Source organism: Microtus pennsylvanicus, chromosome 13 (genome assembly GCF_037038515.1).
Source record: "Microtus pennsylvanicus isolate mMicPen1 chromosome 13, mMicPen1.hap1, whole genome shotgun sequence".
NCBI lineage: Eukaryota > Metazoa > Chordata > Mammalia > Rodentia > Cricetidae > Microtus > Microtus pennsylvanicus.
In genome coordinates, this window is record NC_134591.1 from 25,797,071 (window position 1) to 25,822,350 (window position 25,280).

At 43.2% G+C, this 25,280-nt stretch overlaps 1 protein-coding gene across 2 annotated transcripts in view; it reads right to left on the minus strand.

Annotated features, from left to right (window-relative positions):
- The window catches only part of Mllt3 (MLLT3 super elongation complex subunit), a 265,026-nt gene extending 240,937 nt beyond the window's left edge, over positions 1-24,089 (minus strand). The window contains exons 1-2 of one of the 2 annotated variants that reach the window (XM_075945057.1): positions 23,777-24,089; positions 22,244-22,424 (exon numbers count right to left, since the gene is read on the minus strand). In XM_075945057.1, coding sequence (XP_075801172.1) covers positions 22,244-22,424; positions 23,777-23,788 — 193 coding nt within the window. In that variant the 5' untranslated portion in view covers positions 23,789-24,089. Of the gene's footprint in view, positions 1-22,243; positions 22,425-23,348; positions 23,471-23,776 lie in introns of those variants that run through there. The other variant, XM_075945058.1, reaches the window with a different exon arrangement.
- Positions 24,090-25,280: the final 1,191 nt, after the last annotated feature.

Here is a 25,280-nt window from a genome sequence, read left to right on the forward strand (position 1 = left end):
CACAGCTATTCTGTGTGCAGCCGATACAAATAGGTCTGATTTCTAGCCAGCCATAAAACAATTACTGTTAAATTCCTACTGCTCTTTGATACCAGGTTATCCGGAGCTTCAAAGCCAGTCTCTAGGACTGTTCTGAGGGCACTGCTGAGAAACAACAGAAACACAGAAGACAGAATGCTTGCAGCTCCCACGGGCACACAAAGACATGACGACACATTCTGCAGAGCTGAATTGGGGAACGAGAGAGCTGGGAAATAGACTTTGTATGGTATGGGTGCATGAGACTATCTTCCTGGAAATCGTAAAGGCTACAGTGCCCATTTTCAACTTCAAAAAAAAAAAATTAAGAATCACTTTGCTTTCAGAGAAATTTTCTGATCTACTAAAATAACTTATCCCCGGGGAACTTACTGGGATAGAAGGGAACTTCGGGTCTTGTACATAAATAACCGCACAGCACAACGTTTATGTGATGTAGCACAACTCACTAAAACAGCGTGTTTTTGAATCAGGTGAAGTGTGGCTAGAAGCGCAACAGAGGATACTTCTACTGCCTATAAACTAACAGGACTGCATTCTCAAAGGGCGTATAAAACATTCGTGCAGTGTGGGGTGACATGCGAACACCTAACACACACAGCACACACATGTACGACAAGCCGCGGTGAGGAGGAAGTCGGTTAAGTCACAGCAGTAGCATGCGTCTTCTGCACTAAGGAAAAGATATCGAAGAGCAGCCACAGAAATTTACTACTTGGCATCTTGGATCGGTGGCAAATATAACCTGAACTCTCCCATTGCCCGAGTTCTTAAAATCAATTTTTGTTGGGCTGGCAAGAGGGGCTCAGAGGTTGGAGACACTTGCAGCCAGGTCTGATGAAATGAGTTTGATGCCTGGAATCCACATGACGGAAGAGAGAAGAGACTCCGCAAGCTGTCCTCTGACATCCCACTTGTGCCATGGTTAGCACATGCCACATACATACATAAAATAAATGTAAAAAAATTATTAAACACATGCAGATATAGTCACGTACATCTTTAACACTATGTATCAACACAAAAAAGAAGGTACCATTTTTACGAAGTGTGCCTTTAAAAAAAAAATTTCCCATCAATGACACGAAGCCAAAAGGATTTTCCTTAACCCAAAACCTTTGGCAGTTCAATCATGATATGCCAGAACTTCAAACTAGGTAGCTGCCAAACACGGCTGGGAATGGAAGGTACAGTAGGTATGGTCTTTCTTCACAGAAAAGCATAGAACTGTAAACACAGGCCCAAAAAGTAAAGGGTTCCTGCTACCAGAGATCTGCCTGGAACTTCACCCTGTCTGCTCTCGGACTCATTTCAGACCTTAGTCCAAAGTCTGCAGTCTGCAGTCATCGCAATGAGGACCCACTTCTGCACACACAGCCAAGGACATGTAGCTACACTGTTTGCTAAAACCTGTACCAGTCGGTTCTTAGAATGCCACACAACTCCTCGCACTGAAACCCAAATCTTCCCATTCCAAACAAGAGCCACCTGTTTACAGGCCTGATCTCCAGAGCAGCTCTTATCTCATAGCCTGGCATCAAGAATTGGTACTAAATTTCTTCATAACAACATGATTGTGTAATCTCTCAAATTTAATTACATTTTCCCCCTCCGGAGCTTTTTAACCAAGGCTAAATGCATTAACATACAAGAACATTCTCGACACGAGTGACAAAAAAATGCATTAAAAGTAACCTTTAATCCGCGCTATTTAACTGATTTTATTCTATTTTGGCCCGTTTGAAGTAACTCATCTAAGGATTAGTTAGGCTTTTCTACACTTCTTTTTATCAGGACTCTACCATTCTTGATTTAGTTTTGAGAGAAAAGGGTTTGCAGAAACTGTAATAATCTCCCAGCTGGAGATGGCCGGAAAGTCCGTCAGTCCGCATTGTGCCCTTAATTTGCAGGAAGGCTTTGTGCTCTTCTGCCCTCATTTCACATGCTGAGCAGTTTGCACTGATAAAGTACTTATAGACCAGTTATTTTAGATTAATGAAAAGACCAGTAAAATTTTATGTTAAATGGCTGTGAACTTTCTCTTTAAAATACCGAACTGCACCTTCAGTCTGATTGCGTTAAAACCTTATAACACTCATAATCTCAATAGTTTGCACGCTGGTGGGCAAAGTCGGTCTTAAGATGTTTAAGAAGTATTATTTTCAAATAGAGAAGGAATCCAAAATTTCAGGCTACGAATTCAGAAGGAATGGCTGGAGCCTCGGGGCAAACACACGGGTTTAATCACACAGCAGTGGCTTCTAACTCTTGCCCTCTTCAGCCTTAGCAGTGCAGGACTTCCCTGCTCCTGGAACCTACAACAATAATGCAAACACGATACAGAGAAGCTCAGAACTGCTGGAATGCTGGACATTATTACACTGATGTTGGTGATACACGGCCTTGCTCTAATCCTACAGTTAACCCAAAATGAGTTTAGAGTCAATAACTCAGTCTTTCCACTTGCTCCACTACACCTAGAAATAAGTACACCAAAATGCCCAAATTTCAGAGATTACAGCTCAACTTCCGTGAGTCCTTCTCAGTCTCCACATCCAAAAACAAAGTCTAACTGGAAAATAAGAGTTCAAGTTCTTAGCTCTGCCTGAATAGAAGCCGACAAGGTAAGGGACGTGTCATACTCCAAGACATGCAACTGTACTCATGCTGGAAAAAACAACTCTCTTCCTGCTCTCCGGCCCACCAATAAGGCAGGTCAGTCACATGGAAAGCGCAGAGGGCATCCCAACACAGTAAGTCTATCTGCAGATTAGAAATGGCAGCATCAGAAACTAACAGGGCTTAAACAACTGCTTCTTGAGGCCACGCAAAACCTACAGCAGCTGCCTAACTGTGCTTTTCCGAGCACAGCCAAAGCCCAAGGAAGCCATCCAAGGCAGCACTGGCCTGGTAACCAGATCGCGGCGATTTCATTTTCAGCCAAGGGAAGGGACAGTGAAAACAAAATTATCCCTCGGTCAGTAAGTTTTCTTGACAAGCTAATTTCTACCAACCTTTAGCGTTTATCCTCCTGTGTATCCACAAGAACCGTGTCTTTCTGTGTGTGTAGACAACCATAGTAATTTCTAAATGCATGAGAGAAACTCCAGATAGCTATCGCTTCTTTAAAACCATTATAAAGACTACTGGGAAAGTTTTAGCCCTTCCAGGGCAGAAATGAGCTAAAGAGAAAAGGGTAAACATTTAGTCATTGCTATAGAAGGCTTAGACAGATCTCTGACTCGATCAGTGACGAAAACTGCTGAATCTGTGCCATTTCTACGTGACCTAAGACACTGTGCAATGATTCTCATAAAGAACAAACTCGGTTCCTCAAGGCCTAGGATTTTTCCACCTAAAAGTAATTACACCATCTAAAATAGACACAAAAGCCATTTTTTTACAGACCGTCACCACCCAGTCTCACCAACACATGAAATACGGACCCCTCAAGTCTCTTCTACCTAGCCTGTGAAAATCAAGTACTTCATCTAGTTGGGAAGAATAGATATTTGTTTAAATAGAAATCCAATGCTCTTCATAGATCAAGACTTTGAAGTATGTGAATAAGAAATCAGTGACATAATATAATTATATATAGTTATATTCTAATATGGCTAGGAATCACAGGCTCAAGCAGGAAGGAGTCTAAATAACAAAGTTATGTGGAAAGGGGCATGACTTCAACATTCCCACTTCAATATTTAGACTCTAGGCATTAAATATATTACTTCATTCGTGTCCATGGGTCTCAGGAGCATCTTGTTTTATAAAAGCTCATTTTAACCCAGTATTAATTTGTAATAATTCTAATCCTGTTTATTTTATCAATGGTTTTGCCAGAACACAAGTTAAGTTTTAGGCTGTTGCACACTCCTGTTACACGCCAAAGCTAAGAGGCTCTGACTGAGAATACATCAGATACACTTTCTACTGTGAGAGATCATATCACCGCACAATGCTGTGGGAGAAGTCTGGCTTTTCTAAAGGATTAAGAACTGTTTAAAAACGACGAATTAAAATACACATATTAATGGACAGTCCTCAACTCACATATTATGACTTGTTTTAAAAACTAAATCCCAAATACTAGGTTAATACACTCCACTTTTGTAAGCTTTAAGCCATAAATTCTTCAAACACAATTCAACAAATTAGTATTTCTTCTAATTACCGATGGGAAATCAGCAGAGTAAAGCTATCTGTGATTTTTCTATAGCTTGGGAATTTAACTGGTCATGTTCAATATAATGCACTTAGTGGATCTCAGAGCCCACTGCCTGTAAAATCTCCCATGGAGACTAAAGACCACCCATTGAAAACAGTACATTACAGCCCCAAGGAAGAAGCTAGCACACAGGACTGGTCACTCAAGTCTTTCAAATACTATTTTATTGGGGAATTGTGGGAGGTGGTGGAGGGGGAAAAGGGGGGGGGGCTCATGAGTGGATGGGGGAGGAAAACTCAGACATAGAAAAAAACAGAAAAGTCTAAAGCCCAGGTCCCTAGAGCACCCCCACCGTTTAAAAGGCTACATAAACAAAGTAGTGAGTGCTGGGTTTCAGAGAGAATTACATGATACCCCGTCTCCACAGCCTACAAAGTACTTTTATTTGAAAAGCTGCTTCTCTTCTGTTATAAACCATTTTACTCCACACTAATTCCAGACAAGAGAAGACTGAAGACTGTGGGAGGTGGAGTCAGGAAAAAACTCACTCAGTGTCTTTCAATGCCTTAAACGGTTGATCCAATAAAGATCCTTTAGAGAAAACCTTAAGTCTATTTTTTTTCTCCAAGTAAGCAAATCATACACGAGGGCTTTTTCTTTTCTGGGGGACTGCACCCTGTCCCTTTAAATGCCAGGCCTGCCCCATTTCCCACGCATTCGATGAAAGCCCCACGTTTGCTGGCCTCCGGCCCACAATGTCAAGTAGTTTTCTTGCTATTGAATTTCGAGATTATTCTTTTGGATCATTTGCCCTTTAGTTTTAAGCATGCCACAGCAAAAATAACGTCTTTCGACGAGAGCATAAAGAAAACCCTGAGCCCTTTGCAAGCCTACAAGTAGAGAACACCTTGTCCTTGGGTTCCTCCTTACTTCAGAATATGCTCCACTACATAAGCTGCAAATAAAGCCTATTATCCACTCTCTGGAGCGACCATGGCCTTGCCCCTCCGGCCACAAGACGCACCAGCATACTCATTTAACAGAGTCTGGAATCTCCAACAATCCACAGCATTCAAGTCGGCCCTCCAGATTACTCCATCTCCCAAGCCCTCAACTTAGCCCACTGGGCACAGGGTCGGAACAAATCTTAAAACAGTGACTTTATTTAAAAACAATTACTTTACTGCCTGTTATTTCTGGCCATGACAGCCATGTAAGTTAATGATTAGAAACAGCAGCACATAAATGCTCTGAGCCTTTATCACAGAGTCGGGGCTGCTTTCTGTGCTCATGCACATACCTCAGTGCTAAGGAAAGGAATCCGCGCCCCTACAAAGCCCATCTACAGCTCTCTCAACAGAAACAGAAAAGGCTAAGTAGGAAATTAATCAGCAGAACTAAATGAAGCCCAAGGAAAACAATGTCATTCCAAATGCTAGCATATAGAACGTGAAATATCAACTTCACACGAGTAGATCATTAGGCAACACTCAGGGCACAAACATGAGGCGCATGCAGCAAGAATTCTACAGGGGAGCTGATCCAACCATGACTTTGTAAAAAGCACCTGACGCTAAGGGGAAAATAGTTACCTTCACTCGGCCTACAACTTTGTTATGCCTTAGCCCACAGTACAGTTGTAATAAGTTTATCTTTCTGATTAAAAAGGGAAAGATGTTTCCTAAAAAAAAGGAAATCACAAATTAAGGACAAAATATGCAATAAAGACATCTTTGAAGAAAACTGAAATTAACCATGTTATTTTGAAAATTTTTCTTTGTTTTTGTAATAGTCTTATCACTCATCTATACTACAAATAAAGCATGGAGTTTTATTTTCATTTTTTCACAAATTATTTCACACCTTACATATGAAATCCAATTAAGACTACATTAGAGGGATTGGATGGATGCCTCAGCAGTTGAGGACTTGTTGCTCTTGCAAAGGACCCCTGTTTAGTTTCCAACAGCCATAAGACAACTCACAATGTCTGTAACTCCAGTTCCAGGGCATATGACACCCTTTTATAGTCTCCCTGTGCGCCAGAAACACGTTACATAGACATACATGTATACAAAACACACACATAAAATAAATACAAAAGTTATTTTTAAAACATATTGTATCACTGGCTTTTTAAAGATTTGGTTTTTTTTTTTAATTGTGCATGTGTGTGTGCATGCGAGTGCAAGCAGGTGGGTGGAGGCCAGGGGCATGAGATCCCCTGGAGCTGAGCTACCTGCAGCTGTAAAGCAGCCAGTGTGAATGCTGAGAACCACACTCAGGTCCTCTGAAGGTGCGGTATAGGCTAAATTCTGCACTAACTCTCCCACCCTCCTGAAATTGTTGCTATGCAAGGGATACCAAGTTAACACCCACTGTTTCCCTGCCCCAAGTGTATTATTCTGCCTGACTCTGATACCTTTTATTTATCACTTCGTGATCAACTTTACATACAAAGATCAACAACCCAGGAGTGGGCCTCTTCTTCCAAGTATAGATAGACTTCATTGATTACTAACACTGTCACAATAATTCTGAGCAACTTCTCGAGCATCATGTCATTTGCAAAAGTCAGATACAGACTTTGGAAATGTTTCTAACACTATACATCAAGATATGTTAAAGCTAGATGGTGGTGGTGCATGCCTTTAGTACCAGCTCTCGGGAGGGAGATGCAGGTGGATCTCTGTGGGTTTGAGAGCAGCCTGGTCTACAGAGAGAGTTCCAGGGCAACCAGAGCTACACACAGAGAAACCCTGTCTCAAGAAAAACAAAACAAAAAAAGGTAAGTTAATTAACAAAGCTATCAAAATTCTAAAGACAAAAAAAGACAAACCTCTAAAAGATCCCTATGTACTCCCAAAATGTAGTTACCCCTTATTATCTTCAGGTTCCATCCACAACTGAAGACCTAATCCAGCATGGCGGAAGAGAAAAACTTTGTAGTTAAGACATACAGGTTAGGGGTTGGGGACTTAGCTCACAGAATAGTACACAAGACCCCGGGTGCCTTCTTCAGCTCCCAAACAAACAACTATCAAGTACAGACAGCAAAACAACTATCTGCACAGCATTTACATGATATCGGGACTTGACAGCAATCAAGAAATGGTTCAAGGTATCCACATGGAAATCTGTAGATTCCAGGCAACTCTAAGCCAGTACATATATGGAATTTCAGGAGCCATAGATCATGGTATTTAAAGTCGTCTTGATGTTCAACCCCTCTCGACAGCAATAGCCAACAGTACTAAACAGAAGTATGAAACAAAAAAAGCCTTAAATGAGATAATAAGTTAAATTAATATCTTTTACAGCCTCAACACAATATAAATTAAGAAAGATTTAAAACATGTTCAATCAAGAAAGCTGGAAAGAAAGGTCCTGATTCAAATTAATTTTTTAATTAAAGTTGAAAGCTCATCCATGGTGGTCCACACTTGTAATCCTGCCATCTGGGGGACAGAGGCAGGAACATCCCTACACGTTCAAAGCCAGGCAGAGCAACACAGTGAGACCCAGTCTCAGAAACAAAGGCTAAACACCAGCTCCATGGGTAAAGCTCATGCTTTAGAAGCTCAAGAAGCTAAGTTCCATCCCCAGAGGCCACACTAAAAATGAGTTGTTTTAAGCCATGTGCCCCAGAGGTAGGCACAGGAGGATCCTTGGGGCTTGCTGGTCAGGTGGCCAGCCAGCCAACCTTAGATTATCTGGAAAGTTCTAAGATAGTGAAAGAAAGTCTCAAAAACAGACAAAAAGCTAGGAGTGGAGGAGTGGCACGAGCCTTTAATCCTAACACTGGAGGCAGAGGCAGGCAGGTGGTTTTGAGTTCAAGGTCTGCCTGGTCTACATACTTAGTTCCAGGAAAGCCACAGTGAACAACACCTCTACTCAAGCAAGTGTATGCCCAACATGTACATGTAGAAAGAAAGAAAATCTTGTAAAAATCCAACAGATTTTACTAGCAAGAGAAAGAGGTTCCTGATCTCCTGTTCCTAGGGGCTAATTCCCATTAGTCTTGGGACTGCGCAAGGTTCAGACCACACACAGAATAATGCACACACATTTTTGTGAAGCATTTTGCTGAAGTATTTCCTTCCATTCTTTTCACTGATATAATTATACCAATCACAAGATTCTCAAAATATGTGCAAAAAATGAACAATTATGGTCATTCTTATACAAAGAAAATAAACTAAACCAAGTACTAAAATCAGCAAGAATGAACTTCAGGAAAGAGCCCCTGCTGAAGAATGTAACATCAAACATTACACACAGGCTAATGTCCCCTTTCCAACAAGACAAATCTCTCCCCACAGACAGCGGTTGAATTTGTACATCTTACAAAGCTTCCATCTTGGGCTCTACTCAGTCATCTGACAGTTTGTCTTAACAAGGAGGAACGATAACAATCTTCAGTTTCTCCTCTGACCTAAAGCTACCTCGCATGTTACAGCCAAGAAATGAGGAGCAACTGCCTTCCAAAGCAACTGTAATTAAGATTCAATTAAAAGCATTTTATAATGCTATCTGAACTGTTAGACTGACAACTTCCCACGCATGTGGGATGACCAAATACTGGGTATCCTTTCTTCCACCCTGCTTGTAGATACAATAGAGGTCCAGTACGTCAATTATTACTCTAGTAATGAAAACAAGCAAATACACATTAAATTACAGCTCCGAAAAGCAAATCAGCTAACACAGTCTCAAATCAGATGACGGTGTTACACAGAATGAAGGAAGGAAAAGCCAAGGATCCACTGACACAGCCAAGACTTGCAGTTTTCAGAAGGTCCAAATGAACACAGGGTTTCTGTAAACCCTAAAATGTTTCAACATGTAAGTAGTTGCTGGGGGGTCGATGTAAATGGTATCAGTCCAGTCAGAAACAGAACCAGAACCTAATCATAAGATTCTAAAATACTGACACTCAGATATCAATTTACAAAGAGAGCATTCTCCAGAGTAGGGGTGTATCTCAGTGTCGGACACTTAGTGGCTGAACACACAGAGACACTGGGTCAGATCTCCAGACTCCAAAAGGGAAAAGGGGGAGGAGTAATCTTTTCCAAATAACTTTCCTTAGGAAAAAGGAAAAATTAAATACAATAGCACAGGTACACTGGCTGGCAAGATAAGGAATGGGTATTTAACAAATGTAGGTTACTTATGTTGTTGTTATAAAACATTAGACCAATTAAAAACATGGATTTGTCCATTTTAAAAAGCACAAAAACAGTATTTTTTTTTCCCAGCTTGAAGAGCCCAGTTTATTGTTCAGACTACTCAGGCCACACAGGGCCTTCCCGTAGCCTTGCAGATACTGCTTCCCAGTCACCGGGCTCGTTTCTACAGCTCAAAGTTGGGCTGTGTTGCATGAACTAAGTAAAATAATTGCCAGGGTTGGCCAATTCTTTTTTTAAAAAAACACACTAAGAATTGATGAAGAGACAGCTAGAAAGACGGCTCAGTTGTTAAGATCACTTAATGCTCTTACAAGGGACCCAAGTTTGGTTCATACCAGGTGGCTTTCAAACTTCCTCTAACTGCTAGGAACTCTGATAGTCTCTTCCGGCCTCTGTTGTACTGTACTCCAGCACACACAGACACACACTGACACACACATATACACCTAATATTTTTAAGATGGAGGGGAACGGTACATGAAGGTTTAAAAAAAATGACAAGATGACTTGCCACACAAGCCTGACATCCTGAGTTAAATCCCCACAATCCACGTGGTGGAAGGAGAGAGTAGACTTTGAAAAGTTGTCCTCTGACCTATCCCACACACGCCATGACACATGCATTCCGCTTTTACACACAAACACATCGCACACAGATACACACAAACGTTTTAGTAACAGAAATTATTATTTAAAAAATATATCTGTGTGTGGTGGTACCTGCCTTTAATCCCAGTAAAAGCAGGCAGATATCTGTGAGTTTGAAGTTAACCTGGTCTACGTATTGACTTCTAGGTTAGGGATACAAAATATGATCTTGTCTCAAGGAGGGAACTTTATTTTTGCTTCTTAACAAAGCTAGACCCATCCTAGAAAAAGTGATTCAACATATACAATGTTTCTCACTAAATCCAAATTTTGTTTGCCCAATCAGTTCTTGAGCTGTAGAGAAAACGATTTTCAGAAATGAGAAGCACTTTACAGTTTAGCAGGTTGGAAGATGCATCCAGGACTCTAAAACCCTTTCTTATTTGTATTATCTACCATTGTTACAATAATGCCCCAAACATCCAGTATCTAGAAAGTGCATATCAGTAACAGTGACAGAGAAACCCAAGCTTGTCCTATGCCCAGCTCTGGTGCAATCTAAGAGAAAACGGACAGATACACCGACAAGGACAGGAAAGGGCAGCATGGATGAGCATGTGACATGAGACACCTACACTGCTGCTTCATGCTGCATCTGAGGAGCAGCTTCCTGCAAGCAACATAGAGAAGTCATGCAAGAAGCATGATGTGGCAGCCCTATGCCACGTCCTCACTAAATAACACTTCCCTAAAAGCAAGCAAATCCCAGCAGCCCAAACTCTCTCGTTCTTCCTGAGTTGCTTCAAAGCAGCCACCAATAGCACAAGAATCAAAAGAGGAAAGAAAAGAGAAAAGGGTTCTGTTCAATAGAATGTTTCTTCTGCACTAAGAAACCGTTCACTATTCGGCAATGCATATACGAGTGGGGAGTGTGGACGACATGAGAGGGGTACGGTGCGCCTTGTCTCTTACTATTCTAAGTACATTAGATGTTTATCAAAATGAACAGACACCCAAAATAATCAAACAGTCCTCTCCTCCCAAAACACTTAGTGGGAGAAGGAAGCAGACACGAAACTTTGTTGCGAAAATTAAAAGGTATCCTGCAACTAAACCTATGCCTAGAAACATGACAAGCTTCCTGTTCTCTAAGACATTGCTAAGATTTTTTATAATGGAAACTTTTTAACTGGGGAAAGCAGGAACATGCATGTGAGTGCAGGTGCCTGCGGAGGTGCTGGATCCCCTGGAGCTGGAGTTAGAGGCCATTAGGAAGCATCCTACATGGGTGCTGGGAATCAGTCACATCCCCTGCAAGGGCGTTGCGTCCTCTTAACTACCTTGCCATACTCCTAGCCCACACTGAAAGATAATTAACATTTGAAGAAATTGTTAAAATATATTTTGATTTTTAAGATTACTATATAGGCACCAAACATCTGGCCTGGTATAGGTGATAACGTAACTGATAAGTTCTACTGAAAAGAAAGAAAGGAATGAACAAAAAAAAACTCCTCTGACAAAATTAAATATTTTCAAATAAAAAAGGAATGACTCTGAGAATGTCAATCTTCAAACATAATAACTAATCATCTTTATAATCAATAATGAGTATCACTCTAAGTAAACTGACCTCAGAATCAGAAGTAAAGGTAAGCTTCATTTCTTCTAATAAAGCTAACATTGAAGGCCAGCAAAATGGCACAGTCAGTGGATAAGGGCGCTTGCCGCCAAGTTCACCTTGTGTGCTTGAGACCCACAAAGTAGAAGGAGAAAAGCAACTGTTGCAGGAACATCACGTGTCACACATACACACATATAAAAACAGCTGTTGCAGGGACATCACGTGTCCACACATCCATACATATAAAAGCAGCTGTTGCAGGGAATAAATGTGTCCACACATGCACACATATAAAAACAGCTGTTGCAGGGAATAAATGTGTCCACACATACACACATATAAAAACAGCTGTTACAGGTTCATCATATAAAAATAATAAACACCTTTAATTAAAGCACTTAAGAAGCAGGGGCAAGAGGATGTCTGTGAGTTTGAGGCAGCCTGGTCTACATATAAAGTTCTAGGACAGCCAAGAATACATAGTAAGACCCTGTGGAGAAAGGCAGGAGAGGTGGGATATCGGTTAAAATCCCTGGCTGTTCTTGCAGAGGACAGGGTTAAATTCCCAGCAACCACATGGCAGCTCCATAACTCCATTTCCCGAAGACCCAACGCCCTCTTGCATCCTCCTCAGTCACCAGACACATACAGGGAACACAGACGTACATAAAACAGACAAAACACACACACAAAACAAAACAAAAAGCCAGGTGGGCCGGGCGGTGGTGGCACACGCCTTTAATCCCAGCACTCGGGAGGCAGAGGCAGTCGGATCTCTGTGAGTTCGAGACCAGCCTGGTCTACAGAGCTAGTTCCAGGACAGGCTCCAAAGCCACAGAGAAACCCTGTCTCGGAAAAAAAAAAAAACAAAAAAAAACAAAAAGCCAGGTGGTGGTGGTGCACACCTTTAACCCCAGGAGGCAGAGCGGATCTCTACATGAGTTCAAGGCCAGTCTGATCTACAAAAGCTAGCTACAGGACAGGCTCCAAAGCTACTGAGAAACCCTGTCTCAAGGGGAAAACACACACACATATGATAAAAGAAAAACTTTTTAAAAACTAACTTTGAAAAGGTGTTTAAGGCTAGCTTTTTAAATTAAAAAATGACAATGATCACTGGCTTTCCTGCTACATACTAAATAAATCAAACCCAAATATTAGTCTTATCATTTAAAAAATTCAATAATAGCCCTCATAGGCCTCAACCACAGCAAACTTATTACACTTTAAATAATGTAGCAATGCAGCATTTTTTTTAATTTTCTTTTTCTTTTGGGGGGGGGTTCGAGACAGGGTTTCTCTGTAGCTTTGGTGCCTGTCCCGGAACTAGCTCTTGTAGACCAGGCTGGCCTCAAACTCCCAGAGATCTGCCTGCCTCTGCCTCCCGAGTGCTGGGATTAAAGGTGTGCGCCACCACAGCCCAGCACAGCCTTATTTCTTATAGCAAGATTCTATACCCTTCATTCCACTGCAAGACTGCCAGAGAGAACAGTGGGGACAACCATCAGGAGATGGCTGCCTACCACCATGCACCAACTTCCTAATGACTTTGGTACAAGGGAAATAATTTTAATATTTATTTTATATGCATGAATGTTTTGACTACATGCATGCTTGTCCGTCGTGTGCATTCCTAGTGTCCACAGAAGCAAAAGGATAGCCAATCCCCTGTAACTGGAATTACAGGCAGTTGTGAGCTGCCAATAGGTACCAGGAACTGAACCTGGGTCCTCTACAAAAGCAGCAAGTTCTCGTAACCACAGAGCCATCTTTCCAGCCTCCCACCCTAGGAGAATGTCTTAAGTCGATCCATAAAAGAATCTGATTTTATATGAAAGTAGCCACAGTACTTTTTCGTTTAAAATATTATCTACCGTGGTCGTCACCACTTAACTAAGCCTAGGTCGTGCCTATAAAAGCGGTTATTACTGAACATTTCTCTGCTAATATAAGTGAATAGTTACTCAGTGCATTCAAAGTAAACACTGACCACCATTTATTACCAGTTCTCTTTGCACAGGGACACTTATGACTCATTCTGTCCACATGCACGATCCCCACACATTTCTAACCGTCTGATTAGAAGTAACTGGTTGGGGCTGTAGCTCGGCTGGCTAAGTGCTTGCCTAGCAGGGAAGAAACCCTAAGTTGGATCCCCAGCACCACGTAAACTGGGTGTGCCAGCACATACTTGGAATCCCACTACTTAAGAAAACAGGAGGAACAGAAGAGGATCAGAAGTTCAAGGCCACTCTCAACAGCACAGGGAACTCAAAGCTAGCTAGCCTGGGCTACGCGAAGCCCCCTCGAGATAGGTAAATAAATAAAGAGTAAACAAAAATGAAGTGTGGTTTCCAGCTCTGAGACGCAAAAGCTCCCTGAAGGTAGGGACAACTCCTTCCTACTTCTGCTTATCTTGCAAATAAAAATAAAGCCTGCTGGTTAAGCAAATTCTCACATTTATAAACAAGATTCTAAATCAAAGAAAGACAAGATGAAGCAGATCAATCTGACAAAATTACTTCCTTGTATACAGCAAAAATGCCATAAACTAGGCTATGAGAAAAGAGCGTTCAATACAAATAACGGATTAGCATCCTATAAACAGCAACAAAAACAAAATAGGAACATCCTAATCATTTTCTGAAAAACTAAAAAAAAGAATTCAATAAAAAAAATGAAATCTAGACGCAAAGGCATGGTGGCAAGATGAACACAAGTTTGAGATGAGTTCCAGGCTAGCCCAAAATATACCATAAGTCTTGTCTCAAAAAACAAAACAAAGAAAACATATGATCAATAAACATGGGGAAATGCTTACAATACTTCCAATATGAATGAAAACTAACCACAAACAAAAATATTCCAATTCCATTATACATCAAATTATATATCAAAAATGAGATAAATAGCCTCTACTGACAAAAATGCAGAGAAAAAAATGAAACTCATTTCTGACCACGTCTAGCACAAATAAAGATGGACGTGTCCGCAATCAATGACTCCAATTCTAGGCCGATTTCCAAACTCTGGTCCATGTGCATAAGGTTTAAGGTGCAAATATGCACACTGCAGAGGACAGAAAATTATCTATACAGTCTTCCTTAATAAAAGAAAACCAAGTCCACAATATATTCCCACGACGAAATACTGGGGGAAGGACATTATAAGAAACGAATCGACTCCTACAGCTGAAAGGTGGCTAGATTAAAAACACCACCCTGAGAGAAGGGACAAGATGCTAAAGTATTCATTCATGAAAGTGTTCTGGTATATAGGAGCAATGAGTGTACAATCCGGATACTATCTTAATACACTCAATTGTGTACTGTGTAAAGGGGTAACTTTTATGGTATGTGAATTGTATCTCAATTTAAAAAATAAACCAATTTAGCTTGTGGAGACACCCTTTATGTTGATTTTACACTAGCTCTTACATAATCTAAGCGCACAAATGTAGATAAACAGAGTAGAAGAAAGGTTAAAGAGGGAGAGGGAAAGTTTGGGAAGCATTTAAAATCCATTGGCTACCCCTATAAGACTTAATTCTTTAGAAAGGAAACAAAAAAAACTAAGATAGGAATGTAAATAGTCATTCTTTTTTGGTAGTACAAATTTGAGCCTTTGTTATATAATTATTTATATTTTCATATGGAGAATAAACAAGGTGTGATATTGAAAGACTTTAACCTAAGTATTCGGAAGTCAGAGGTAGGTGAATCCCTGACTTCCAGGCCTGCCAAGGCTACCCTGTCTCAAGAAAAGAAAAAAAGGCAAGTATGAACTACACAGGCCATAAAGCAAGTGCATCACAAAATGCAAACAGTAAATAAATACATGTGAATGAATATGTACTTGACACCACGGCTCAAATAAATGTAAATTAAAATAAAGTATTTATTTCATGCCACAAACTGACAGGCTTCCTTCCTTCCTTCCTTCCTTCCTTTTTTAAACTATTAATTTCAAGTTTAGGTAACCATGCAGGAAAATAGGTTGTCCTCTAAGCCCTGAGTAAGGATAAACTATAAAGTTTACAAAGTTTTGTAGAAAGTTTATGAACACATACAAAACTCTAAAATCTGTATACTTCTTGCTTGTTTTTGGTTTTGAGATAGGATTTCACTACGTGGATTACCTACAGATTGACCTGGTACTCACTTCCTAGACCAGGCTGACCTTGAACTCACAGAGAACTGCCTGGCTGCTTCTGCCTCCAAAGTAATGGGATTAAAGGCGTGTATCAGCACAGCCAGCTAAAAAAAAATAACAAATTTGTATGCTTTTTTACTTGACTGTCTCCCCTATGAAAAATCAGAAAATCATGAAAAATGAATGTCAAGGCTATCCACTACAACATTATTCAAACTAAAATCAAAATAGGGAGCAATCTAAAGGTTCAAGCAAAGCATGATAAATCCACAGTTAATATAATGTTATGAAACTGAAGAGTGTAAAGAGATGATTTTCTATGAAAGTGGAAATGCTCATCTGTCTATCCTCAGAACCAAGGTGTTTTCTAATCACTCCAAAACATTCTTGCTGAGTGAGCTAATACTAACAACTAGGCTAGGTATGTGTGTATCTTTAACCCCTGAGGCAGATGGGTTTCTGAGTTCAAGGACAACCTTGTAGAAGTAGAGTTCCAGGTCAACTACAAAGTGAAACCCTGTCCCAAAATAAACAGATATAGACAGATAAAAACTACAAAAGTAGTTATTCTGTATTATTATAACATAGACATTATACATAATGTACATATTCTAGTTACATATGCATTACATGCTTATTTTACACATGTTCATATTATATACAATATATGCAAAATTATTACACATTACAAAATATATTAAGACATTAATAGCTAAAACATGTACATACGAGTAGATAGATACAATACCTGACTACAGAAATATTAACCAGCTATCTATGAAAATTTCAAATAACTTCTTTCTCTGTATTAGGCTTTTTTAAATAAATGTACGTATGTCTATACTTTAGAAAAGAAACATGATTTTCATTTAAATTTGAAATGATATGAACACTTCATAAAGGCCACTGTCCAATTGCAGCATGCAATTTCCTACTCTTTTAAAGATTTATTTACAAGACAGGTGGAGGCGCACGCCTTTAATCCCAGCGCTAGGCAGGCGGAGGCAGGCTGGTCTCTGTGAGTTCAAGGCCAGCCTGGTCTACAGAGAAAGTTCCAGGACAGCTAAGACTAAACAGAGAAACCCTGTACCCCCCCCCAAAAAAAACAACAAAAAGTAAATGAATAAATAAATCTATTTATATATCTCTGTGTAGGTCTGTTTGAGATTATGCAATATTTGTGCAGGTTTGCCTACAGAGGCCATAAAAAGGCAACAATTCCTCAGCACTGGAGTTAGAGGAAGCTGGAAACCACCAATGTGGTGCTGGGAACTGACCCAGGGTCCTCTGCGAAGACAACCAGCACTCTTAACCTTGGGCCATGATTCCAGCCCAGTAATTTCCCACTTTCTAAAGACAACTCCTGGGTGACACAGATCACCAAGAGATGAGCAACGGAGGGGAAAAGGAAGAGGGGAATAAGGAGAGGAGAGAGGGGGAAGAGAAGGAAGGAGGAAGGGGAGAGAGGCAGGGAGACAGCATCAGCTGCGCCACCTCTAAGGTAAAATCATAAAACCAATCGGTGCCTCACCGTTCTTAGTTCACAGAGAAAGTTCTATGGGGGCGTGGGCTCACCTAAAATAATTCCTGTCCTAACAAACCTCTGTATAAGACAAAGAGCATAGTATCAGACAGATTGTAAAGTCACCTATAAACTACATCCAGCCAAACTCCAATTTGGATTACCCTCTTGTGAAAGGAAACAGTGAAATAACTGTTGCTCCCTTGGCATCTGAGGAGGGAAAAACCTTGTAACTCCTGCCTTTTCTTCTTCTGCACTGGCAACAGCAGTAATGACTACAAAGGGAACTCGCTATGTACATGGTAGGCTTTCTATCCATGTCAGACTGTATACTTAATACCTAGTTTATATTGGTCCAGGATGCCCTCTGCAGACTCGGCTGTTCCTCAGACCTATTTCTTGGAACGGTGACACATTTTCACAGTGGCTCTGAGTTTCTCTGTCTCATTCTCAGCAGTACACAGTATATCTGGGACTGTGTAGCAGGAAGGAACACAACTGACTGAATACAACAGTGGCTACAGTAGCCACTGTTCATCCTGATAAAAACCAGACATCAAAGACACTTGTACCGTAAACGCATGCTACTTCTCACTAACTCTTGTTTAAAGAATCTTTTTCATTAAAACAATATACACTGGCAGATCATGGGTTGGTTATTTTTACATAGAAAGGCGCTCAAGTCTGATTTGTGAGAATCCAGTCTGAAATTTCCTAAGTTTAAGAATGACGGCATATCTAACCTTAGATTTACAAGCTGTAGTTCTACAACTATTCTCGCAACACAAATTAAATTTTTAAAAAACAAACAAGCAAACAACAACAACAAAAAAAAAACGGTGACCCAAGAGGTAGCCTAACCCAGCCTTGGCCCTGATTCCTCTTCAACAGTATATCCATAGTTAAGGATCACTCTTACATGACCACATGCTAGTCTAACGGGAGAGCTATTCTATCAGACTGTACTCCTACTTCAGTCTCACAGAGTTCTATGTGATCATCATGGTCTTTTAAACATAGGGGATTTTCTTCAAGTAAAATCCCGTCACCAGAAGCACCCCTTCAAGGCAACCATTGGCAAACTGATGCCCAGCATCCAGAACCTCTGGGGAAGCACATTCCTTAATGGATCACCAGGACAAGCTGCCTCACCAGCTAACAGCTCTTTAAGATGTCCTGACGTTTACATATAGATTTGCCACTTTTTACAGATTCCCATCATTTACGTGCACTCATCTGAGGTCCCCTAGTTGGCTTCCTTCCTGATTTTTGCTTTCAAAAAAGTCACAAGAAATATTTGATCTGTTTGCATACTTGCGAAGTCATACCTACTAGAAAATTCCTACTAATCTGCTGGGTTCAGTGATACAGACATGTTGAAATCATAATCAATTTTAGCCAAATGCCCTCCAAACTTTCCGTGCCCAGTTGACACTTCTACCTGCCGCAGATGAGATCCTCCAGCAACTCATCTGTCAAGTGGCTCGGGAAGGTGTTCACGCTACTTCACCCTATGCGCTGGTCAGTGTAATTCCCATCAGAACCATACGCAACTGAGATTCACCCATCCTTATTCCTTTAGTTTGTACATTTTCAAATGCCTCCAAAGACAAAATACACAGGATATATACAAAGCCCTCAACGAATAAAGCTTCAAATACTAGGCACCTCAATAAAAAGACTTGTCCAAATTACTTAAGAGACACAAATCAGAGCCAAATAATAAAGCCAATCATGAATGCCTAAACAAAAAGGAGCTGTGAAGGTGTACTGATTATGTTTCATCTGCCCACTCAAGGGACTAAAGGTGACAAATAGAAAGGTAGCAAATCATACCAGTGGCCAAATTAGCTTTCATAAAATAAAAAGCAGCAGCTTTCACATCATAAATGTCAATAGAACAGATTGCAATAGTAAGGATGGCCATAATTGGAAGTTCACTGGAACTTAGATCTGACTAAAAATGAAAACATTAATATTTTAAATGGAATGTTTTGGATATAACTATTCATTTCAGTCATATCAGACCAGCATAAATCTTTGGTAATAATACATAAGCTATGGTCTTTTCCTGCAAATAGATAGTCTGAGAATGCATCAACTCTGACCTGCCTATTCTTCATTAGCTAATGGATATTCTAGGCTTCACTGTTTCATCAAAATCTCTTTCTAGGACTGTGTGCCAGTAGTTTTAAATTAAAGGTCTCCCACACATCTTTGTGACAGAGTAAAACCTCATTAATTCAAATCCAATTAGCTCAATTCTGAAATAGTATATATAATTCTCATTTGGCAACAAGTTGAAAATACTATAATTTCTTCCTCTACAAGTTCTCATAATATTATTGTGAAGTAAAGGAAATCAACCTGAAAATCAATTTGCTTTTCTAAACCAAGGATTACAAAGCTAAGAACTCATCCATCTTCATGGCTGAACAGTTCATGCTCAGATCTGGGGTTCCTCCGCTTATTAGCTACTGTATACAATGCAAGGGCATTAACTTGTCACTGCTAATAGTTTAGAGTATAAGCATTCCTTTAAGCATACTGGATTCAGAGCTCTCTCAAATTCATTTTTGCAGTTCCTCTGATTTCCAATCAATTAAACTTTAGCCTATCAATTATATCCACTATATAGCAAGACACAGCATCTTGAAAGACACTAGTAGAAGCCTTATAAATGCCTGGCAATCTTATTCTCCATTTATTCTTATCATTTTCAAAGATTTGATAAGTCAACAAATGGATCCCCGGATTAAGCTACATGCTTGGTGTGCTTGAGTTTACAACTAGCTATTCCCAACGAACAGTGAAATCTCTAGCAATCTGAATCACAGTAATTACAGTGTGACAAGGTCCCTCCTAGGCGACAGAAGTTGGCATTTTTCCCAGGACTTGTCACATCATGGGAACCACACAACACAAATAAAAATCCAAAAATAAACATTTTAAAACAATGGCTTATAGACTGCATAAAGAAGAAACTCCGCAGTTGAGAATTAAAACTGTAAAGTCCAATCAACAGACGACCCTCACTAGAGAGATGGAGAAGACGTGACTACTGCCAAGGACTCAGCACACCTTGCAGGTGACTGCCATGTGAACAGAAACCCGCTTCCCTCGGGTTGGACAGAAGATCATTCAGTATGGGAACCACAGGGCAGCATCACCACTCAAACCACAGAAGCAGAGAAATGGGGGTTAAGTAGGAAAGAGGGGGGCTTCGATTTTATGGGCCAATTAGCTTATTATCAAGGTGCCCAAACAAAGTTACCTTAAGAGCAACATTGTCTAACAACTGAGTTGATTTCCCCTATCACAACAAATACTGCGTTTTAATATGTGTTTTGCCTTAAAGTGAACAGCAGCTAAGTTGCAGGAGCAGAGTACCAAGGAGCTCGGAAGGTGTTTCTTTTGTTTAAACTCCTCTGCTGTGGCTCTCCAGACTTGGGAAGAGAGAGAGAGTCCAACTAACATCCTCCCCACTCACCTGCAGGCAGCCTGGCAAGGCACATTCTTATCATGGCTTGGAGGAAACACAAATCAGAGCATCTGTCTATATGTTCATATAAAATGCTAACAGATGCTAGTGTTACCTCCTATAGGGCCATGTATATTCCTAGCGCTGTTAGAAGACAGAGGTACTCCTTAACCATTCAACAAAGCCTATCAGAATTCCAACTGGTCAAGTTTCGGAAAGGAGCTGTAAACCTAACCACTAAAGGCACAAAAACCAGAATCCTACTTCCCATTACACAAGCACTGAAAATGAAAATAAACACAGAAAACACAAACTCCGCCACCTCAAAGGGACACATCCTTTCTCTTTCCTTTATTCGGCCCCTGAATGTTCAATAATTTCCACATCACTCTAAGCAGAATGGATTTATTATGATGTTACTCTAAGAAACTGCAGGAGTTCTAGATGCCAATAAAGATTACGGATCAAATGGAAGATAACTACTAACCATTGTGTCGACTTAGATAAATAAAGCTGCACACAAACAAAGCACCTTATTGTATGTGTACTGTTGCCTCCAGTAATCCAACTAAAGCAACCAGACAGCCGCTTTCCAGAGGCAGAAGGGAATGGAAACCAGTATTTTTCATATCGTTTTAAATGACATCCCTTTTCTGCACCCACCCAAACCGTCCTGCTTTTTATTGAAGACGGTGAGGACCACTGAGTCTCAGCAACAGTATGCAAAAACTCAAATTTATGACTGAGGATCAAGGTGTAGAAAGAACTCATAGGCAAAACAGCATCATTCCCTGAAACTTAGCTTTCAACCTTAAAGGAACGCCCCCTCCTTCCTTTGGGGGTCCCAACCAGAAGGAAGACACTTCAGAATGTGCACCATATCTACTGGGGCAGTAAAGTGCCAAGCGGGGAGTGGGGAGTAAGTCCCAAACTAGGAAAATCCAGGCTAAGGCTAACTCCCAAAGGGACAGTCTACAGCAACTGGCACCTAGTGGCTCAAACAGAGGCCACAGGAGCCTAGAGAACTGACTTCTCAAAACGGAACAATAACTCCCTCCAATGCATTCGTGGCTAGTAACACAGGTGAATCTCAGTTTCTCCAGGAGGGGAAGAAAAGGCGCAAAGTGTTTATTCCCTCCAGCCCCACTCTCCAAAGCTCCAAACCCAGTAACTAATTGTACCTTCCCCCAAAGGACCCACAGCAACCCAAGAGGGCTGGGATGAATAAACACGCGACACCTGACGGTCCTTTCTCTGCGCTGACTTTCCGGGAGCCCCAGTCGACCGCTGCGTGCGCGGGCGGCAGCAGGGACCTGGCCAGCAAGACACCGCGCCCCCCCCCCCCCGGGGCCCAGGCTAGACCGGCAAGCGCGACGCGGGGGGGCGGGGAACGGTCCGGGGAGCGCCCGGGCCCCGCGATTGTTTCCTCTGGAGCAAAGACATTTTTTATCAAGTCTCTTTTGTATTCGTGCCCTACCTCTTTTTGGCCTAGGGAAGCTTTCGTGCAAGTGGAAGACGACTTTCTCCACAAAGTGCTGGATGTTACTGTGCTCCGGGCCGCGCACGAACACCATCCAGTCGTGGGTGAAGCCCTCCACTGTGGGTTTCTTCCTCACCTGGGCGCGGTGCCCCAGCTCCAGCTTCACCTGCACGGCACACTGCGGGCAGGGGGAGGAGAGACAGCCGTGAACAACAGGAAGGCGACTGTTCGCTGCTCAACATTGCGCCTGACATTTTTTCCCTCCTCCTCGAAACGCACATAAAAGGAAACGGCAGTGCCCTCTGCATCCACGTTTCACGCGCGTGGGCGCGCACACCCCACACCCCCAGATACACCGAGCCGGGCCGCAGGGGCCCCGGGCGCCGCTGCACAGCGGCCGGGATTGTAACGGAATGTTACCCCTAGTCGCGAAGGGGGTCGGGGAAAGGGGAGAACACGACCACCACAGCAAGCACAACAAACGCGTCGGTAACAAATTAGGAGACAATCAGGAGGAAATGCCGGGGTGCTTTCCCGGCGTGGGAGGGGGGGTGGCTGGACTGGGGGTCTGGGGGTTCTGGCGAGCCCCCTCCCCGAAAGTACCGCGGCGACAGGCACACGCCGAGGAAGTCTTTGTGTACGTGTGTGTGTGTGCGTGTGGAGCGCGGTGCCAGGAGGAATGGAAACTACAGGCAGCCTCTGCTGATGGGCACAAACTCCCGTGTTCTTTCTTACCACGGGGTTCATGCACAAGAATGAGCCGTCGTCTCACTCACACACACACAAGCCCGCACGAAAACACGCCGAGGCATCCATAACTCAAAGCACCCCGCACCCCTCAGCGATCAGCCCCCCACGACCGGCGAGGCTAGCCCAACACAGCCCCCGCTGCACACTTTCAAAAGCCAAAGTGGTCGCAAACTCCCTCCTGCCCCCCCCCCCCCCGCCTCCCCGAAAGCCACGAAACGCAGAAAGGCAGGGCTGCTGGCGGACCGCCGCCGAGCCCCAGTCGCGCACACCGGCCGCTGGGGCAAAGTTGCGAGCAGCCCCGCCGCTGTCAGCCCGCACACTCGGGCTCACGCGCGCGCCGCGGAGAACGCACCATCGTGGCGGCCGCGGCGCTCGGCGGAGGTGCGGCCGCAGAGGCTGCTCGCCGCGTCCCCGGACCGTGCCCGCAGCTCCCGGCGGCGGCGGCGGCTGAAATATGGCTGAGTTATTATTCGCCTCCTTTCACCGGGTGTGAGTGTGTGTGTGCGCGCGTGTGAGCCAGAGGGAGTGTGAGTGCGCTTCTTGCAATTGCAAAGAGGCGAGGCGGGCGGGAGACGCGGGGGGGGGGGGGGGATGGCGGCGAGTGTGCGAGTGTGTGCGCGCGCGCCGGGGGGGTGGGGAGGAGGGAGAGGCGGCAGCTCCCCGCGAGCAAAACCAACCTTTCTCTAATTGGAACCGCGGAGCGCTGGCGCTGTCTGGGCTGCGGCGGGGCGGAGGAGGAGAGGGAGGGGGGCTTTTATTATTATTTTTGCATGTACTTACCGAGCTAGCCATGCCTGGGGGCCCGGAGGTTTGCCGGGGTGTTGTGTGGTACCCCCCTCCCCCGCCCCCTTCAGCTGTAATTCATGAAGAGGCTGCTATGAATGAGAGCGCGCCCGGGAGCGGAGGGTAGATGGCGGACATGCTCTGCCTTGGCCCCCACCCCACCCCGCGCTCTCTCTCTCTCTTGCTCGCTTATTAAACTCAGCCCCAAAAGCAAAAGCAGCAGCAGCAGCAGCAGCAGCTCCGGGGCCAGAGGATGAGTCCGGAGCATGCGCTGTGGCGCCTGACACCCGGGCTTCAAGCCTCTCGGGGCGGAGGGAGGGCGCGCGGGCGGGGCGGAGCGCGCGGGGAGGCCGAGCGACCGAGCCAGGGGGAGCTCGAAAGAGCCAATCAGCGGCCGCCTCCCGAAACCCCGGCGGCCCGCAGCGCCACACTGGAACGCCTCGCTTAAAGTAACAGGTTCCTGCTGGGGAGGGGGGTAGGAAATGGAGGGAGGAGGCCCGGCGCGGGGGGAGCAGCCAGCTGGGGAGCCATCCCGGCCCCTGTGCAAACTCCGTTCGCCCTACAATAAAAAACGGATTAAAACTGCTGGAATGTGGCCACTGCCTGGAGCCCCCAGCCGCCGGAGAAGGGGTTGTTAAATCAAATCTTTGGCGGTAGTGAGCACGTTTGAAAAGGGGGAGCGGGCTTGCTTTTACTTTCCACCATGGATCTTTGTAGGTTTGTGCTGAAATCGCAAGAACTCACACCCAAGCAAACTTACTTAAACAGCGAGAGAAATCCACGCGATCCAAAAAAAAAAAAAAAAGGAAAAAACAAAACTCCAAATAGCAATCTCGGGACTGAACAGTCCGCCAGTCCGCGGCAACCTTACGTACATCCCCCCCCCCCCCATCTACTCCCCAGGCACCAGCCCACCCCGCCCTCTTGCCATCGCCACTGAAAATTTAAAAATTAAATGAACGCGAAGCAAGAATGCCATTTCCTTCCTGGGAAACGCCTCCTGTCTTGGTTATCCCGAGCTGAGAAGCGGCACAAAACCATACCCAGGTAAAAGCGAGACACCTGGGAGTGCCCGGTGAAGACCCTTTGGGAAGCAGCTTCCCCGTTGTTTTCCTGGAGAGACTTCCCCGCTGACAACCTGCTGGGTTGCATCAGGGTCTGTCCTCTAAGGAGGCACAAGGCTGGGAGCCTTAAAATAGATAAAGTTAATACTGACTGTAATGTGCATAAATTGGATTATAATCTTTAGGCATATTGGTGGCAGCCAACGTAATCCATCTCTGGGTATTAATCCACTTAGGCTCCCGGGTGACAACCCCTTGCAGGAGTGTTCCAGAGTCGCTCCTCTACAAAGGCTTCAGCTCCGATTGTATTTTGTCTCTGTGGCCGTGGATAAAATATCAAGAAATACGTGGGGCAAAAAAAAAAAAAAGTTACTAGCTTCCTCTAGAAACACAGACAACCTTCAAAAAGGAAACGGATAAGATCTAGACGAGATACG